Genomic DNA, 21,427 nt, shown 5'->3' with positions numbered 1-21,427 from the left:
TATGTCCCAGTATATGTAGCCAGGGGGATATGTCCCAGTATATGTAGGCAGGGGGTATATGTCCCAGTATATGTAGGCAGGGGTATATGTCCCAGTATATGTAGGCAGGGGTATATGTCCCAGTATATGTAGGCAGGGGTATATGTCCCAGTATATGTAGGCAGGGGGTATATGTCCCAGTATATGTAGCCAGGGGGATATGTCCCAGTATATGTAGGCAGGGGTATATGTCCCAGTATATGTAGGCAGGGTGTATATGTCCCAGTATATGTAGGCAGGGGTATATGTCCCAGTATATGTAGCCAGGGAGATATGCCCCAGTATATGTAGGCAGGGGGATATGTCCCAGTATATGTAGGCAGGGGGTATATGCCCCAGTATATGTAGGCAGGGGTATATGTCCCAGTATATGTAGGCAGGGGTATATGTCCCAGTATATGTAGGCAGGGGGTATATGTCCCAGTATATGTAGCCAGGGGGATATGTCCCAGTATATGTAGGCAGGGGTATATGTCCCAGTATATGTAGGCAGGGGGTATATGTCCCAGTATATGTAGGCAGGGGGTATATGTCCCAGTATATGTAGGCAGGGGGATATGTCCCAGTATATGTAGCCAGGGGTATATGTCCCCAGAAAAAGTGGCCATGTGTGCCCCAGCAGGAGGGGAGCAGCGCAGAGAAGAGGGAGAGCTATAGGCACTCACCTTAGGGGGCTCGCTTTCCCCTCCGGAGTCCGGAATGAAGTGTGCAGCGGCTGGGCAGCGGGCGGAACTTACCTCCTCTCGTCGCACGCGCCGGATGGATTTGCCGCTACTCTGGTCTGATCCAGACCAGAGTGCGGCACCATAACTTCCGGCGCAGGAGCGAGACGAGGTAAGTTCCGCCCGCTGCCCAGCCGCTGCACACTTCATTCCGGAGGGGACAGCGAGGGAAAGAGAGACCCCTAAGGTGAGGGAAGGGTGGGGAGACGTCCGCCCTTCCCCACTGTGCCCATAGCTCTCTCTCTTCTCTGCGCTGCTCCCCTCCTTCTGGCTGCAAGGGCACGCGGCCAGGGGGGGGGCAGCGGGCGGCCAGGCTCGGGCAGATGCCCGGTTTTGCCGTATGTGCGGATGCCCATGCGTGGCAATTGTACTGGCACTTATGGCAGTTACAAAGCAAGCAATTAGTGCAACCTGCATTACCTAGGCAATGCACAGCGTGCTAAAGTAATGTACATTGCGCAAGTAGGGAAGTGCATTTTACAATAGCAAGTTGCTTATTACCTAGGTAACACAAGTTGTGCTTATTGCCCAATACGTGCTTTATAGTTGGCATAAGTGCCACATTTCCATGCACTGTCTGCGCACAGTAATTTCACTGGCATTTGCTAAATATGCACACTATAATTTTACCAGCATTGGCTGACTATGCCCTCTTATCTGGTAATCTTGTGAATTAGCTCCCCTTATCTGTTGAATTTCTCATGAATTAGCCATCCTTATGGGTTAGATGAAATGAACCTCACAGAATGTCATTTTCTAACTTTTTTTTCCTTTATTTTATCTCAAATATGCTCTGTTTATCTTAAAGGACACCCGAGGTGAAAATAAACTAATGAAATAAATAATTGTATCTATCTTCCTTCTCCTGAAAATGACTTTTAAGATATTCCACAATTTTATTCTATGTTTAAAACTACTTTTTAAGTTTTAACTGTGTTATTGTTTTTGCTCAATGACACATTCATTGAAGTATACTTGAGCTAAAATCTATGAACTATTGACCCTTTTTATCTCTTTTCTGCTCTCAGAAACCATTTTCTGCTAGGAAAGTGTTTTATAGTTGGAATTATTTATCAGTGAGGGTCACACTGTAGTCACTTCCTGTCTAAGTCAGGAGTGAGTCACAGACTTACATACCTGATATTTAACTCTTTCAGGCAGAGAAAGAAAAAAAGGAACACAGCATAGTTACGTGTGTGCTAGGCACTGTACATACCCATCTCTATCTCATCATGTCACATGTCACCTCGGGTATCCTTTAAGTGGTAGGACAGAAGTAGAAAAAAATGGAGAAACTGGCCACACACTTTTTTTTTAACAGATACATTTTATTGTTTTATAAAAGGAGAAAGACATTACAGCATAGTGCACACACACAATTTACAGATCTAAAGGGCCTGCCCACTGAAAATAGAGGGTTTGGTGGATGACACAACCGCTAATAGTTCCTGCTAGTTCTTGGAGAACCCTCATGGTGAGATCTCTGCACACCTGCCAAAGCCATTTCCAGGGATTCCTCATGCACTTGCTGGATTTATCATTTATACTGTCCAGGATTCCATAGAGGATGGGGGACAGTCCAACAGGACTGGGTCAACAGGACAAGAGCACCTTAATATGGGTGGGAACATGGAAACGAGCCATGGCCAAGAGATCTCACCAGTGGACTCCACCAAGAGAGAGGAACAGCTAACAGGTGATACTAACCACCAGAATCCACAAGCTGAACTGACATGGGCAAAAAGATGCTCAATATTTGGAGCTGCATGCAGATTGTATAATTTACCAGTTAAATAATGTAAGATGATTGAGTGGAATGTAACACTGACTTCTAGCAATGTTTGCCTTTCTCTGTTCAGGATTGTGTGAGTCTGGGCACCGGGGAGCCACCACGGACGCAGTATCACTCCTTTGTCCTCTACCACAACAACAGTCCACGGTGGGGGGAGCTGATCAAACTGCCCATCCCTATTGATCGCTTCCGGGGGTCTCACCTCCGCTTCGAGTTCAGACACTGCTCCAGTATGTGAAGGGGTCAAGATGAAACCTAAGTTATCAAGTGACCTCTGTTACGCCATGTTTGTTGCTGCGCTGTGTCATGTGATGTCTGTCAGTGCTGCTTTATGTGTCATGTGACTGCAGTCATCTTTACACCCTGTTATGTGATCATTAGTTTGAGTTTAATGCCATGTGGTCTTGCTGACACAGTGCTTTAGCTAGTATGGCCACTGCTGCTGTTGCACCTGTCCTGCGCCCCCCGTTGGCAGTCTTTACTGTCATGTGACCTTTGCTGGCAGCTCTCACTGTCTTGTGACTCATGTTGGCAATCCTTACTGGCATGAAACCCTTATTTGAAGTCCTTACTGTAATGTGCACCCGTCTAGGAAGTCCTTTGTCAGGTGACCTCTGGTGCTGCTTATTTGATCTCTGTGTCTCTGTGTTGCCATCTTTGCTCTGTTATCACTGTAGGAACTCTCTGTCATATTCCTTCTGTGTTGCAGCAAAGGATAAAGGCGAGAAGAAGCTATTTGGGTTTTCCTTCACTCCTCTGATGAGAGATGATGGGACAACGTTGTCAGATGAAGTTCACGACCTCTATGTCTACAAGGTACGGCTTTCAGCTACACTGTGACAGGTTCACTGTTATCTCTTTTCTTCCAATGACCATTCTTGTCCTTGTAGTGTGATGAGAACAGCACCTTCAACAACCATGCATTGTATCTGGGCCTTCCCTGCTGTAAGGACGATACCAGTGGCTGCCCCAACATCCCTTCCAGTCTCATCTTCCAGCGCAGCCCCAAAGAGATGTTCTGTATCTCCACCCAGCTGTCCTCCACCAAACTCACCCAGAATGGTACTGAGCTTGGCATGCCTTTCTACAATCCTCCCTATAAGTGTATTCAGTGCATTAGAGAGACACTGAAACGAAAAAAAAAATTATGATATAATGATTTGCATGTGTAGTATAGCTGAGAAATAAAACATTAGGAGCAGAGACATAAGTCTAATATTGTTTCCAGTACAGGAAGAGTTAGGAAACTCGAGTTGTTATCTATGCAAAAGAGCCACTAAGCTCCACGACTTTCAAAGTCGCAGAGAGCTCTGTCTTCTGAAGCTTGTTATCTCAACTGTCAGTCATTGTATTTTCTTTTTCTCTGCAGTGGACAGTTCAAAAGTTCTGTAGCCTGCTCTGTAAAATCGTTTAGAATGCTGAGTAGTGTGTAAAATGCAAATATTAGAGAATGATGCAATGTTATAAAAAAACACTATATACCTGAAAATAAAAATATGAGACTATTTTCTTTGCTACTAATGTTCTAGTAATTATCCGTACTACCCAACCCATTCATTATACATTTTTTTTCGCTTCAGTGTCCCTTAAGTGTTGAATAAAAGTAGCCCTCAAGTTGTATGTCAATGCACGCTCCTTTATTCCTGTTGCTTACGTATAACCCATTTTGATAGATCATTTAAATATGTTTTTCCAATCTCCAAAAAAGTTAGCCTTAGTTTAAATGACCTGCAAGAAGGCATTTCTGGTACCCCCATGCAGAGTCTGTTTATATTTAACTCATTTAGGACGGTATGGCTCTTGCACCATAGGCCGTTTGGTGATCGCTGTGATTGGCTCACAGTGATCACCTGGTAAGGAGTAGAGTTGGGCCGAACGGTTCGCCTGCGAACGGTTCCATGCGAACTTCCGTGGTTCGCGTTCGCGTCCCGCAGGCGAACCTTTGCGGAAGTTCGGTTCGCCCCATAATGCACCATGGAGGGTCAACTTTGACCCTCTACATCACAGTCAGCAGGCCCAGTGTAGCCAATTAGGCTACACTAGCCCCTGGAGCCAATCCCCCCCCTACTAAAAGGCAGGCAGCGGCGACCATTACGGTCACTCGTGTGCCTGCATTAGTGAGAGTAGGGAGAGCTGCTGCACACTCTCTCATAGGGAAAGATTAGTTAGGCTTAGCTTGTCCCTGGCTGCATACCTGTTCTGTGAACCCACCACTGCATACCTGTTCTGTGAACCCACCACTGCATACCTGTTCTGTGAACCCACCACTGCATACCTGTTCTGTGAACCCACCACTGCATACCTGTTCTGTGAACCCACCACTGCATACCTGTACTGTAAACCCACCACTGCATACCTGTACTGTGAACCCACCACTGCATACCTGTACTGTGAACCCACCACTGCATACCTGTTCAGTGAACCCACCGCTGCATACCTGTTCTGTCAACCCACCACTGCATACCTGTTCAGTGAACCCACCACTGCATACCTGTTCTGTGAACCCACAACTGCATACCTGTTCAGTGAACCCACCACTGCATACCTGTTCTGTGAACCCACCACTGCATACCTGTTCTGTGAACCCACCACTGCATACCTGTTCTGTGAACCCACCACTGCATACCTGTTCTGTGAACCCACCACTGCATACCTGTTCTGTGAACCCACCACTGCATACCTGTACTGTGAACCCACCACTGCATACCTGTTCAGTGAACCCACCACTGCATACCTGTTCAGTGAACCCACCACTGCATACCTGTACTGTTCAGTGAACCCACCACTGTATACCTGTTCTGTTCAGTGAACCCGCCACTGCATACCTGTTCTGTTCAGTGAACCCGCCACTGTATACCTGTTCTGTTCAGTGAACCCGCCACTGCATACCTGTTCTGTTCAGTGAACCCGCCACTACATACCTGTTCTGTTCAGTGAACCCGCCACTGTATACCTGTTCTGTTCAGTGAACACGCCACTGCATACCTGTTCTGTTCAGTGAACCCGCCACTGTATACCTGTTCTGTTCAGTGAACCTGCCACTGCATACCTGTTCTGTTCAGTGAACCCGCCACTGTATACCTGTTCTGTTCAGTGAACCCGCCACTGCATACCTGTTCTGTTCAGTGAACAGTTTGGTGTGTCAGTGTGAAGCAGTACCTTAATTACACTACCTGATTGATGTATACACATGCAAGATGTTTTAAAGCACTTTAGGCCTGTCATTTAGCATTCAATATGATTTCTGCCCTTAAAACGCTGCTTTGCGTCAAATCCAGATTTTTCCCGGGGACTTTTGGCGTGTATCCCACTCCACCATGCCCCCCTCCAGGTGTTAGACCCCTTGAAACAGCTTTTCCATCACTTTTGTGGCCAGCATAAATTTTTTTTTTTCAAAGTTCGCATCCCCATTGAAGTCTATTGCGGTTCGCGAACTTTAACGCGAACCGAACCTTCCGCGAAAGTTCGCGAACCTAAAATCGGAGGTTCGGCCCAACTCTAGTAAGGAGCCAATAAAACTGGCTTCTTACCCATAGCAGGAAGCTCGTCTGTCACAAGACATCTGAGTCTGTGTTGAGCAGGGATCGGCTCAGGACCACAGAAAGCCACGCCATGGAATCTACGCCACATCAGGCTTAGAGATGTAGTGTAGATTCTCAATTCCCAGTTAAAGTGGTGCTATGGTAAAATACAGGGCTGTGGAGTCGGTACAAAAATCATCCGACTCCTCATTTTATGAAACCACTGACTCAGACTCCAGGTACGCAAAATTGTTCCGACTCCTCAACTCCGACTCCTTAGTCTAATTTTTACAAAGGCTATGGATTTGGTTCAAAAATCATCCGACTCCGACTCCTCAGTTTACTGAAACCACCGACTCCGACTACAAGTACCCAAAATTGCTCCGACTCCAACTCCACAGCCCTGGTAAAATGCTGTAAGATATGCATACACATACATACATTTGTCTCAGAGTAAATGTACTGTAAATATTTTGCTTCCTATGTATCTGTCACTTACAGTAGGTATTATACTCTTTGGGCTCTGAACTTTTTAGGCTCTTTTTCACACTGCACAGAAAAATGTTCCATTTATTCGAACTAGACGGAACAGATAAAAACAGATGCAAACGGATCCTATGCAAAGCAGTAGGATCCGTTCACATCAGTCCGTTTTAAGAAGATCCGTTTGGTCCATCACGGTAAACGGAAGGCAAGTTTGGGTCCTGCGTGATTTTTCAAGACAAGCTGACAGCGACGGAGGACAACAGGATCAACACTAACTTATGAGAACAGACATTGTCCGTTCTCACTAGGCTGCTCATGACGTACGTTTCTCTAAGTACTTACCTGCCTCCGCCCATTCAATTCCTCAGCCGCTGCTGCTGCCACCCATTTTTGTCTCTGCACTGAAACAACACCGGTATCCAACTCCCAGAGCCTCAGCAGAAGCATCAGACTCCCTGTGGTTTGCAAGACTATGGGAATCGTTTCTTCCCTAGGAAGATTCTTATTGGACTGAGTAGTGGGTCTATGAAAATCCTCCCTGGTGCTCATGGAGGATTCGCATTGGTCTTTTGCAAACCAATGGTAGCATGGTGTTTCTGCTGTTGCATTGGGAACTGGATACCGGCATTGTTTTCCATGCAGAGGACTCAACGGCAGCAGTGGTGGTGGATGTAAACATCATGGCGCCAGTTACTAAGTGGGTGGCCACACGTAAATGGAATGGACGGAACTGGATAAAAAACTGATGCCACTGTAATAAACTGTTTTGTTTCTTACAGAATAGTGGCACATGAGTAGGAACAATGGGGCACATTCAGTAAATGTCAGTAAAGTTGCTGTACGCTTCTTGCGCATGGCAATTTTACCTACATTTACTGAATACACTCCAATATGAGAGATGTGACTGAATGAGTCCAGTAACCTTCCAGAAAGAAACGCAAGGGACACCGAGAGTCCAAGGTAGTGTAGTAAGTCTGACGATGTCAGTTATGTAACAATATAAGCAATTGTGCTCAGTGAATATGCCTGACCGTTCCTAACATGCACCATGTAAAATTAGCTTTTTTTTTTACACATCATTATAAGCTATCACTTACTTTTTCCACTTGCTCACTTACTTTGATAATTAATATTTTTATTCCTGTAGTTGATCTTCTGGCCCTCTTGAAGTGGAAGGCTTATCCAGACCGGATATTGGACATTCTTGGTCGCCTCCGTCATGTCAGCGGAGAGGAGATCGTGAAGGTATGAAATCCAAATGCAATGGACTCCTCTTAGTATCTACATATTGGGCATTGATAAAGGAAAATAAGTTATACTAAAAATAACTATATTTACTGTCTAGATCTATGGACTCAAAATGCTTGACAGTTGTATGCGCTCTTGGCATTTGTATGCACTCTTGACAGTTGTATGAACCCTTGACATTTGTATATGCTCTTGGCATTTGTATGCACTCTTGACAGTTCTATGGGCTCTTGACGGTTCTATGGGCTCTTGACGGTTCTATGGGCTCTTGACGTCCATTTGGGGAATAGCCTACTGTTAGATAACCAGTTGAGTTTCAGACTTTATTGTCAGATTGATCAACGGAGTGCAGGCGCGGAGCTAGGTGGGGTTGGGGTAGGTCAAGTGCCCCCGGGCGCCGGGTCCTTAAGGGCGCCCAGCTGAGCTGCTTTGGTTTTTTGTTTGTTTTTTTTTCTGGGGAGGGGAGCAGCGCAGAGAAGAGGGAGAGCTATGCGGACGGTGGAGAAGTGGGCCATCTCCCCCCCTTCTCTCACCTTAGGGTGCTCTCCCTCCCTCGCTGTCCCCTCCATTAATGTCCGGGTGTCTGGCGCAGCGGGCGGGACTTACCTCCGTCTCGCTCCAGCGCCGGAAGTTCGGGTGCGCAGCCGCTGCTCTGGTCTGGACCAGACCGAGTAGCGGCAAATCCATTCGGCGCTGCGACGAGACGGAGGTAAGTTCCGCCCGCCGCTGCCAGCCACCCGGACATTAATGGAGGGGACAGCGAGGGAGGGAGAGCAGCTCTTTCTCTTCTCTGCGCTGCTCCCCTTCTGCTGGGGAGGGGGACACCTGGCTACCTACTCTGGGCACATATACCCCTGGCTACATATACTGGGCATATATACCCCTGGCAACTTATACTGGGCATATATACCCCTGGCTACATATACTGGGCATATATACCCCTGGCAACTTATACTGGGCATATATACCCTTGGCAACTTATACTGGGCATATATACCCCTGGCTACATATACTGGGCAAATATACCCCTGGCAACTTATACTGGGCATATATACCCCTGTCTACATATACTGGGCATATATACCCCTGGCTACATATACTGGGCATATATACCCCTGGCTACATATAATGGGCATATATACCCCTGACAACTTATACTGGGCATATAAACCCCTGGCAACTTATACTGGGCATATATACCCCTGGCTACATATACTGGGCATATATACCCCTGGCAACTTATACTGGGCATATATACCCCTGGCAACTTATACTGGGCATATATACCCCTGACTACATATACTGGGCATATATACCCCTGGCTACATATACTGGGCATATATACCCCTGGCAACTTATACTGGGCATATATACCCCTGGCTACATATACTGGGCATAGATATACCCCTGGCTACATATACTGGGCATAGATATACCCCTGGCTACATATACTGGGCATATATACCCCTGGCTACATATACTGGGCATATATACCCCTGGCAACTTATACTGGGCATATATACCCCTGGCAACTTATACTGGGCATATATACTCCTGGCAACTTATACTGGGCATATATACCCCTGGCTACATATACTGGGCATATATACCACTGGCAACTTATACTGGGCATATATACCCCTGGCTACATATACTGGGCATAGATATACCCCTGGCTACATATACTGGGCATATATACCCCTGGCTACATATACTGGGCATATATACCCCTGGCTACATATACTGGGCATATATACCCCTGGCAACTTATACTGGGCATATATACCCCTGGCTACATATACTGGGCATATATACCCCTGGCAACTTATACTGGGCATATATACCCCTGGCAACTTATACTGGGCATATATACCCCTGGCAACTTATACTGGGCATATATACCCCTGGCTACATATACTGGGCATATATACCCCTGGCAACTTATACTGGGCATATATACCCCTGGCTACATATACTGGGCATAGATATACCCCTGGCTACATATACTGGGCATATATACCCCTGGCTACATATACTGGGCATATATACCCCTGGCTACATATACTGGGCATATATACCCCTGGCAACTTATACTGGGCACATATACCCCTGGCTACATATACTGGGCATATATACCCCTGGCAACTTATACTGGGCATATATACCCCTGGCAACTTATACTGGGCATATATACCCCTGGCAACTTATACTGGGCATATATACCCCTGGCTACATATACTGGGCATATATACCCCTGGCAACTTATACTGGGCATATATACCCCTGGCTACATATACTGTGCATAGATATACCCCTGGCTACATATACTGGGCATATATACCCCTGGCTACATATACTGGGCATATATACCCCTGGCTACATATACTGGGCATAAATACCCCTGGCTACATATACTGGGCATATATACCCCTGGCTGCATATACTGGGCATATATACCCCTGGCTACATATACTGGGCACATATTATACCCCTGGCTACATATACTGGGCATATATACCCGTGGCTACATATAATGGGCATATATACCCCTGGCTACCTATACTGGGCATATATACCCCTGGCTACATATACTGGGCATATATACCCCTGGCTACATATACTGGGCATATATACCCCTGGCAACTTATACTGGGCATATATACCCCTGGCAACTTATACTGGGCATATATACCCCTGGCTACATATACTGGGCATATATACCCCTGGCAACTTATACTGGGCATATATACCCCTGGCTACATATACTGGGCATAGATATACCCCTGGCTACATATACTGGGCATATATACCCCTGGCTACATATACTGGGCATATATACCCCTGGCTACATATACTGGGCATATATACCCCTGGCAACTTATACTGGGCATATATACCCCTGGCTACATATACTGGGCATATATACCCCTGGCAACTTATACTGGGCATATATACCCCTGGCAACTTATACTGGGCATATATACCCCTGGCTACATATACTGGGCATATATACCCCTGGCAACTTATACTGGGCATATATACCCCTGGCTACATATACTGGGCATAGATATACCCCTGGCTACATATACTGGGCATATATACCCCTGGCTACATATACTGGGCATATATACCCCTGGCTACATATACTGGGCATATATACCCCTGGCTACATATACTGGGCATATATACCCCTGGCTGCATATACTGGGCATATATACCCCTGGCTACATATACTGGGCACATATTATACCCCTGGCTACATATACTGGGCATATATACCCCTGGCTACATATAATGGGCATATATACCCCTGGCTACATATACGGGGCATATATACCCCTGGCTACATATACTGGGCATATATACCCCTGGCTACATATACTGGGCATATACCCCTGGCTACATATACTGGGCACATATACCCCTGACTATATATACTGGGGACATATACCCCTGACTACATATACTGGGGACATATACCCCTGACTACATATACTGGGGACATATACTCCTGGCTATATATACTGAGAACATATACTCCTGCCTACATATACTGGGCATATATACCCCTGCCTACATATACTGGGCACATATACCCCTGTCTACATATACTGCGCACATATACCCCTGCCTACATATACTGGGCACATATACCCCTGGCTACTTATACTGGGCACATATACCTCTGCTTACATATACTGGGGACACATACCCCTGCCTACATATACTGGGCACATATACCCCTGGCTAACTGTTCTGTGGACATCTCTACCCCTGGCTACCTGTTCTGGGGACATCTATACTGCTGGCCACCTATTCTGGGGACATGTATACTGCTGGCCACCTATTCTGGGGACACCTATAGACCTGGGGCTACCTATTTTTGGGGAACCACTGCTGTCAGATTGAGTGTATTTTGGGGAACTGCTGCCAGGTGAGAGGTGTCTACCATATTAAGGGGGCATTCTGCCTATTTATGTGAAATGCTGTCTATGTATGTGCCTCATGACTGCTGAATTTGTCTTGTTGGGGCCTCATGGTTACTGAATTTGTCTTGTTGGGGGCCTCATGATTTGTTGGGGGCCTCAAGATCGCTGAATTTGTCTCGTTGGGGGCCTCATGATTGCTGAATTTGTCTTGTTGGGGGCCTCATGATTGCTAAATTTGTCTTGTTGGGGGCCTCATGATTGCTGAGTTGGTCATGTTGGGGGCCTCATGTTTGCTCATGATTGCTGAATTTGTCTTAATGGGGGGGGGGGGGGGGGCTCATGATTGCTGAATTTGTCTTGGAACATGCTGGAAGGTACATACTGAGGGAGGGTGGGTGAGCGTGAGCCCGCTAACCTCCATGTACATTCGGCTCCACTCATAACCACACCCACATTAATTATGTGGCCACGCCCCCTCTTTGCGCGGCGCGCTGCAACCTTCACCTGGGGGGGGGGGGGGCGCATTAATAGTCTTTGTCCCCAGGCGCTGAAAACCCTAGCTACGCCTCTGACTGAGTGTCTACTTGTGATTTGCTGCTGAGTTTCTGATGATCCATTGCTTAGTCACAGCCAGGTGATACGCTGCTCGGTTTCTTGCCACCTTCCCCTGGTTCTCCAGTAACTCTTGTTGTTCCTGTGACCCAGATCTGATGTTCTTCTGCACAACAGAGTCCCTTACTATATTCTACACAGCAGATGCACAACACACGAGTTATGCATAACACACAAGTTATAATGTGTGCATGTACTGCTATGGATGCTGTGCACATTATTTCAAAATCTGGTCAACTCACATATTTGAACATGTTGTTCAGAAACGTACTGCATGCAGTGAGTTTGAATAATGCGATCTGTTACAATGCAGAGATGTGAACAGGCCTATAGAATTGTATGGGAAGTAAGTTCATATCTATATATATAATAGGCTAAGTGCCTCAACCTTCGAGCAAGAAGAAGAAGTACTTTGCATGAGAAAATGTATGCGTGCTCAAACACCAAGTTTAAGGCTTCTTTTCCACGGACTGTTGAGCTGTGTGCTCAGCAAGCAGTTACCAGGCAGCAGTGAGCAGTTATCATGCAGCAGTGAGCAGTTATCATGCAGCAACAAGCAGTTACCAGGCAGCAGTGAGCAGATACCAGGCAGCAACAAGCTGTTACCAGGCAGCAGCAAGCAGTTACCAGGCAGCAGTAAGCAGTTACCAGGCAGCAGTAAGCAGTTACCAGGCAGCAGTAAGCAGTTACCAGGCAGCAACAAGCAGTTACCAGGCAGCAGTGAGCAGATACCAGGCAGCAGTGAGCAGATACCAGGCAGCAACAAGCTGTTACCAGGCAGCAGCAAGCTGTTACCAGGCAGCAGTAAGCAGTTGTAAGAGTTTGAGAGGCATTTTACTGCCTATCAACTGTCCGTGGAAAAGAGGCCTACCCTAGCAAGTCTGGCTTTGCAAATCTGGCCTAATTGGCTATTCATGAGGCAATGCTCATGCAAATTTGCTTTTGCATGCCAAACTAGGCAGAGTCAAAAAACCAATACCACAAAGCGGTCGACCTGCTACATGCCAGTGATGAGCGAAAATACAAAAAATTATTTCGACAAATTTTTACCAAATTTTCATCTAATTTCGTTTTGCCAGGCAAATTTTCCATCTAATTTTTTTGCGTTAATTTTCGCCTAATGCCAGTCATTTTCGCGTTACTTGCGTATTAATGCGGACATTTTCCGCATAAGGGCATTAGCGTCCGCATTCAGAGAAGTTTCTTGCGCATTATTGTGGACATTTTTCCGTATAAACATCCGCATAAACTGAATTTCCATGCGGATTATTGTGGACATTTTTCCGCATAAGGGCATAAGCATCCACATACAATGAATTTTCGATGCTGGTCGAAAATGCAAATATTTCTGAAGATTTTCGTGAAAATTCGCCAAAAACGAAAACGGGATTTTTAATGCGAAAATGACTTAGGCGAAAATTCGCAAGCAACACTGCTACATGCTACATTAGCACTATCTAGGAGCGCCACGGGGAGGATTCCCAATGCCCCCTTTTTATTCAACCGGGGGGACCGTGGACCGGAGGGGGAGGCTAGGTGGCGCAGGCACCCCCCCCCCCCCCCCCCCCCCACCCCCCAAGCGTGGCCAGCGCCAGGGAGAGCCGTCCGCACCCACCTCCCAATATTAAAAACAGGCACTTACCTTAATGTCCATTGCGTTCTGCTACATGCGCATTAACTTGGGGGCACCACATGAGAAAGGAGTGAAGCATGGGTCACCCCGAGCTTTAGAGCTCAGGGCTGGCTCACATACAACACTCCGGGGGGGGGGGGGGGGGTTGAAGGACAAGCGCAGACAACTAACTCCAGGGCTCACACCACCAGAGCAAGCCATCCACCACCTGCCTCCAAAGGATGCAAACAGCGGGGGATGCCGCTGTGGTTCCCAGGCAGTGAGAGAGCCTGGGACCCCGTGGTTCCCCCTGGTTGTATAAAAAGGGGGTATTGGGAAGCCTCCCCGTGGCGCTCCTGGATAGTGCTAATGTAGCAGTGGGTACTTATCCGTTAGCCGGGCGCATCCGGTAGGTGGCGACAAAACTCCACCAGAGTTACAGCTTTCCCTACTATCCATGTCGGCCTGGAGGGGGAATAGTAATTAGCGCCACCTGCCGGATGCACCCGGCTAACGGATAAGTACCTAGCAGTGTTCCTTGCGAATTTTCACCTAAGTAATTTTCGCATCGAAAATCCCGTTTCGTTTTTGGCGAATTTTCACGAAAATCTTCAGAAATATTTGCATTTTCGACCAGCATCGAAAATTCATTGTATAGTTTTTTAACCCTGCATAGTTTGGCATGCGAAAGCAAATGCATATTTGCATGAGCATTGCCTCATGAATAGCCAATTAGGCCAGATTTGGAAAGCCAGACTTGCTAGGGTTAAACTTGGTGTTTGAGCACGCATACATTTTCTAATGGAAAGCCTAAAGGTGGGTACACACATCAGATAAATGTCTTTGGAAAATGAAAGATCACAGACCAATGTTACCCCCTTCCATGTAGTATGAGAGCCATACCTACACAGTCTATTCTATTGAGCTGAACTCCCCATCAGATAAAATTTTTTGCATTTTTTGCAAGATGCTGCACACAAAGATGCTGTACACATGCAACAGATCAGTATCTGCAAAAGATCTGTTCCTGCAAAAAAATCAGTTTCTGCAAAATGTATTCATAGTCTATGATATCTGCAGATCTCATGCTGGGCATACACGGTATGTTTTCTACCATGTAATCGAGTCGCTAATGGCTCGATTGATAATTTCCCACGTGTCCGATAACCCGCCGGATCGATTCTGCGCTCGATACCGGTGGGCAGGAAAAAAGAAGAAACGAGGGGAAAATAAGAAAGTGCTCGCGGGGACGAGCGGGAATCGATCCGGGCGCCCGCGGGGACGAGCGGGAATCGAGCCAGCGGCTCGATTACACAGTAGAAAACCTACCATGTATGCCCAGCATAATACACACCTTGTTTGACGGACATTCATCTGCAGATCAGACAATCATCTGCAGATCCAAAAATCCATCCTGGTTAATCTGATCTGCAGATGATTCTCCGTTAAACAAGGTGTGTATGAGATCTGCAGATATAGACTATGGACTTGATTCACAAAAGAGTGCTAATTGTTAGCACGGCTGTTTTCGCGCAAATTTTCGCATTGCGCGCAATCGTGAATTTTCGCATGAAACAATAATGTTTTCGCTAATTTTTGCATAAAATCGATATCGTTTTCGCGCAAAAATTCGCATTTGCATGCTAAAACGTTATCGTTTAACGCAAAAATTCGCGATCGCGCGCAATGCGAAAATTCGCGCGAAAACGGGCGTGCAAACAGTTAGCACTCTTTTGTGAATCAAGTCCTATGAATGCATTTTGCAGGAACTGATCTTTTGCAGATACTGATCTGTTGCATGTGTACAGCATCTTTGTGTGCAGCAGCTTGCAAACATTTTTATCTGATGGGGAGTTCAGCTCCATAGAATAGACTGTGTAGAGTATGGCTCTCATACTACATGGAAGGGGGTAACATTGGTCTGTGATCTTTCATTTTCCAAAGACTTTTATCTGATGTGTGTTCCCACCTTTATTCTTCTTGCTTCAAGGTTGAGGCACGTACTCTATTAGATAGATAGAAGATGCGGCGTATGCTACGACGCGGGTCGGCTAGTTCAAAATTATTCTTCAATAAGTATGCATACACACTATATATGCATACTTCAAGAGTATGCATATATAGTGTGTATGCATACTCTTACGCTGTCTATCCCTTCAGTTGTGCAAAGCAAAAGTCAGAACATGGCCAAGTGAATCACCCTGGTGGTACATAAGGTCCATAGGGCTTCCGTGTAACACTCAGGCAGGGGTCACACTTGTCTTTCAGTTTCTACACTTTTCAGAAAACTGAAAGACAAATGTGACCTCTACCTTACAACAGCTAATGTAATTTATAGAGAAAACTGACAAATTGCGCAAGATGTCAGTTTTTTTTCTGCGTGCGAAATCTACATTCAAGTGTGACCTAGCTCATTGATTAATATGAGTTCTCAGTTGAAAACAGTTTTTCTGTGCAGAAAATGCGCACGAAAGCCGACAAGTGTGACCCCTGCCTAAGTGTGTGATATTTTAAGGGGAAGGTGCAGCAGCCCCCGTCTCGGATCATGTACAGCCCCCATCATCACGGATAACATCCATTTCCAGAAGCCCTTTGCTACATCGTCTTTGGGCAGCAGCTCCCCTCTTTCAGGTGTTATTCCCCATCTGCAGCCTCTCTATTCATTTGTAGACATCTTTTACACATGCAACCAACCCTTTTCCATGTCCAGCCACCCATTTGGGCAGAAGCCACCCAAAGCCTGGACCTTTGTGACCTTTTCTGAAATCTGGCCATGGTGCAAACCCACGTGTTCATCTCAGTTTTTTTTTTTTGTTAACATAGTTTTCTGTGGACATTTCTGTTTATTTTTAGGGATAATCTCCTTCCAAATAGACAGACTTAGGCAGACTTACACCCTCCATAAGAGCCAACGATAGACATTTAAGTTTCATGGTATATACAGTTAAAATGATAATTGTGGAGGCAATTCAAATAATCAAAGTTTTGGTGCTCTTTGCAGTTCCTGCAGGACATCTTGGACACACTGTTTGTCATTCTGGATGACAACACAGAGAAGTATGGCCCACTCATCTTCCAGTCACTGGTAAGACATATGAATGTGTATACTCTTGCCATCGTATGTAAGACAGATACATACTGTATATCTCCCCAAAAAATGTACAGAGTTCCAGTCAAACACATTTCTGTTTTTTTAGAGGCCATTTTATCACTTTTTTGTTCTTAATGACAGGAAGAAGGCAAAACCAGGTAGTTATATATGTATAGATACTACACTAAGGCTACTTGCACACCAAGACGTTGCGTTAGGTGCTACGTTAAGGTCGCATAACGTGCACCTAACACAACGTATGGTGCTGCAAGAGCCGACGGTAGAGTGAGCTGCGTTAGGCGGCTCGATTCCTATAATGTCTCCCAGAGTGGCGCTGATTGGCCAGCGGGTCCACGTGATGCGGAGCGAGACACTCCGCATCACGTGGTCCCGCCGGCCAATCAGCGCCCGCCAGTGCAGTGAATATTAAGTAGCCATGTGCGCGGCTACTGTAGCTGGCTCTCCCCGCCTCCTCTCCGCCCCCCACTGCGCATGTGCAAACAGTCTAACGCGGCTATAGCCGCTCCAACGCCGTAGCATGCTGCACTTTGCAGAGAACGTGCAGCGTTACATGTAACGCAACGTGGGCTGTGTGAACAGCCCACTTGTGTTACATTGCTGTGCGTTGGGGGAGCCTTACAGGCGCACTAACGTGCGCCTGTAACATCTTGGTGTATAAGCAGCCTTAATCTAGGCAGCAAAGGAGTTGATTCATCAAGTGCCATTAACATTGATGTGTGCACACAATTAGAGTGACCATATTTTTGTGGGTCCAACCTGGGACGGGGAGGGGGGCGTGGGGGGGGGCGGAGCTAACGTAATGATGTAACAGCGAGGCATAAGAAAGCAGTGTTTACACCATGATGTGGACAAACGAGACTTTGCATCATGGGTGTGCAGAAACTGTGTGATGCTAATAGTATACCGTAACCATAAAACAGCAAACATAGCCATCTATGACCATTAAATAATAAATGCAGTAACAGTTACCCCGGACACCAGAAAATAAACGCAATAGGCAACATGTCAGCACAAAATAACCGCAATGCGGGCAACATGTCAGTACAAAATAAACGCAATGCGGGCAAACATGTCAGTACAAAATAACCGCAATGCGGGCAACATGTCAGTACAAAATAAACGCAATGCGGGCAACATGTCAGTACAAAATAAACGCAATGCGGGCAAACATTTCAGTACAAAATAAACGCAATGCGGGCAACATGTCAGTACAAAATAAACGCAATGCGGGCATTTCACCAGAAAAGAAACGCAATGCGGGCAAACATTTCACCAGAAAATAAACGCAATGCGGGCAAACATTTCACCAGAAAAGAAACACTCTGCGGGCAAACATTTCACCAGAAAAGAAACGCAATACAGGCAAACATTTCACCAGAAAAGAAACGCAATGCGGGCAAACATTTCACCAGAAAAGAAACGCACTGCAGGTAAACATTTCACCAGACAAGAAACGCACTGTGGGCAAACATTTCACCAGACAAGAAACGCACTGCGGGCAAACATTTCACCAGACAAGAAACGCACTGCGGGCAAACATTTCACCAGACAAGAAACGCACTGCGGGCAAACATTTCACCAGAAATGAAACGCAATGCGGGCAAACGTTTCACCAGAAGATAGGGATTAGATTGTGAGCTCCTTTGAGGGACAGTTAGTGACAAGATATATATATATACACTGTACAGCGCTGCGTAATATGTCGGCGCTATATAAATACTAAATAATAATAATAATAATAAACGCAATATAGGCAAACATTTCACCAGAAATGAAACGCAATGCGGGCAAACATTTCACCACAAATGAAACGCAATGCGTCACCGTCTTGTTCCTCCTGCTCTCTCTGGTCTCCCGCGCTGACAGGGCTACGGCAAGATGGCGCCCGAAGCCCAGTACTGGAGACACAAATAGGTCTCCAGTACAGGGCTTCGGCAGCCATCTTGCCGTAGCCCTGCTCGCCTGCCGGTGTCGGAACAGACACCGGAAGAGGAGGCTGGAGCAGGGCTGCAGGAAATGAACTGGCACGGCGTCTATAGACGCCGCTGCCAGTTCATGAAGAGATAGTGGCCAGAGTCCCGAGGCCGGGACGTTTCCCGGGACCTCATGCTGCCTGGGACAGCGGACCCCGAATCCGGGACGCGTCCCGGGCAATCTGGGACGTCTGGTCACTCTAACACAATGCACGTCAGTTTTACCAGCATTTTTGAAAACAATGTATCGTATGCGCAACTCATGTTATGTTCATCATGCGCACGTCACTTGTATGACATGCATTATACTAGCAAAGTGTGCATTGTGTGTGCACAGAAGTTTTACAGGGAATTTTTTTAATCAACCCTAAGGAGTATAGTTTAAAGAAGAACTGTAACCCAGGATTGAACTTCATCCCAATCAGTAGCTGATACCCCTTTTCCCAAAGGACATTTTTACCTTTTCTTGACTACATCATCAGGGGGCTCTGTGTGGCTGATATTGTGATGAAACCCCTCCCACAGTGTGATGTCAGCACCTAGGTCCTGACAGTTTGCTGTCTGTGAGCTTTGTTACGTTGTGGGAAATAACAGCTGTTTCCAACTGCCAAGCAACTAGTATCTCCCTCTGTTCTTATGTATCTCTATAAAAAAAAAAACCTTTAGAATTTAGCCTATTGCATTTTTAAATTTTTAGGTGATGTGGTTATTGATTATGGCAGTTGGTGCTGTCTGTTTTTTTCATATCTGCCAGTAGTAAAAATGATTCTGTGCAGACTGATTGTGGTTCAAACAACATGAACAAATGAAATGGCGAATATTAATCATTTCTTGATCTTCTATTTTTTACCTTCTCACTTTGCAGTGTATCGATTTATTTTTAACCCCCTTTTCGCTTAAGTTCTTCTTTAAATGAAAGTCATGATAAGATGTCAATTCTTCGTATTACCTTACTAAAAATATGATTCATCTTTAAAATGTTTGGTTAAAAATGTTTAAACAATGTTGCTGACATCTTACCCAGACATTTTAAAGGGCTATCAAAGAGAGGATGAGGCGAGCAAACACCTTGGAACAAACACAGAGACAACGGGAGCCCAATAGTGCAATGAGCTACTAGTCTAGAAGAGCTGACCAAAAAGACAAATACTAAAATAAAATAATATATGGGTTGTAGCAAGTGTCAACCAACCACATGAAGCAGATGGAGAACAATAACCCATCTCCACTCCGGCGCTCCAAATGTAGCTGGGTGAGGATTGACCACACTCTTGAAACGATAATTGGTACAGCAGATGGCTGAGCCACTGTAGTCCAATAGCCCCCCCCTAGCAGGTTAAGCTAGAACTGGCACAGCAAGGGTGAAGAGGCTCCAGAATGGATAAAACTTTGTTAAATGCAAAAGAAAAATAGAATGAGTAGAGGTGGCTTACCTTTTACACGACACTAACAAAATAGGTTAAACTTGATTTTATTTGCAAAGGCAACACATTTCTTGGGTACAAGTCCACTTCCTCAGGTCAATAAAAATTCCGCTGTTGTATATCCAAAAGACTCGGAGGCTCTGTTTGGGCATATAAATTTAGGGGTTTTTTTAGTCAAAACACTCCGAGAAAAGATAACCATGTGTAAATAAGTAGGGTGAGATAATTCGTGAGTGAAGTTTTGGAAATTAATCAGCATATGTATCTTGTCAGGTGCATATTAAATAACAGTAACTCACTTATTACTCTTTGACCAGGCAAATAAAATGCAAGGAGGTATTTTCTGCAGGGCTGGTTTAAGATACCTCTTGCCATGCAATCAGGCTTGCATGATCTGGGCAAGACTAATGTAAGATAATCTCCTCCTGCAGGTTTTCATCATTAATCTCCTGCGAGATAATAAATATTATCATTTTCGGCCAGTGCTGGACACCTACATCCAGAAGCACTTTGCCGGGGCCTTAGCTTACAGGTAAGTGAATAAGAGCGCACATTTGTGTTTTAGCAACCTTTGAGCATGTGGAACATACCAATTTACCCACTGTGGCCATCTCAATGCCTTTGAGAGAGAATTACTAGTGCCAACCCTCCAGGCAAGTACACCCCCTCTCCTCTGCCAGCACTGTGTATTACTAATGTAAGTTTACATCTGTAGGATGCTTTCATTTTTTTACATTTGGGCATATAATGGGCAACAAAAGTGAAGCAAGACTTGTTTAGGAATGTTGCTAGACTTTTCCAGTAATTAGCAAAAATTAGGAGTCTGCCAGGTTCAGGAGTGAATCTTTACCCAGTTAGGTTCATGGTAAGCTCGTGTCCGCATTTTCCATAAGGCACATGCCTACATGCGTCTTATGTGGGAGAAGCGGCCACTCCTCCTCATATCACTGACCTCAG

At 45.7% G+C, this 21,427-nt stretch overlaps 1 protein-coding gene and 1 long non-coding RNA gene across 3 annotated transcripts in view; one reads left to right on the top strand and one right to left on the bottom strand.

Moving 5' to 3' along the window:
• DOCK3 (dedicator of cytokinesis 3) overlaps positions 1–21,427 on the top strand; it is a 377,696-nt gene that overhangs the window by 219,877 nt on the left and 136,392 nt on the right. Inside the window, 6 exon segments of the mRNA XM_068252991.1 lie at positions 2,621–2,783; positions 3,263–3,369; positions 3,444–3,615; positions 7,708–7,805; positions 16,963–17,046; positions 20,902–21,002. Of these exon segments, the coding sequence (XP_068109092.1) occupies positions 2,621–2,783; positions 3,263–3,369; positions 3,444–3,615; positions 7,708–7,805; positions 16,963–17,046; positions 20,902–21,002 (725 nt within the window).
• The window catches only part of LOC137532473 (uncharacterized), a 143,702-nt gene continuing 124,407 nt past the window's right edge, over positions 2,133–21,427 (bottom strand). For both annotated transcript variants that reach the window (XR_011023939.1, XR_011023940.1), the window contains 3 exons: positions 20,480–20,610; positions 7,679–7,841; positions 2,133–3,680 (listed from right to left, as the gene is read on the bottom strand). This is a non-coding gene — a long non-coding RNA (uncharacterized lncRNA). The remainder of the gene's footprint in view (positions 3,681–7,678; positions 7,842–20,479; positions 20,611–21,427) is intronic.

This window comes from Hyperolius riggenbachi, chromosome 9 (genome assembly GCF_040937935.1).
Source record: "Hyperolius riggenbachi isolate aHypRig1 chromosome 9, aHypRig1.pri, whole genome shotgun sequence".
In the NCBI taxonomy this organism is placed as follows: Eukaryota; Metazoa; Chordata; class Amphibia; order Anura; family Hyperoliidae; genus Hyperolius; species Hyperolius riggenbachi.
The sequence above is the reverse complement of the archived record's forward strand: the minus strand, read 5'-3'. Positions and strand labels throughout refer to the sequence as shown.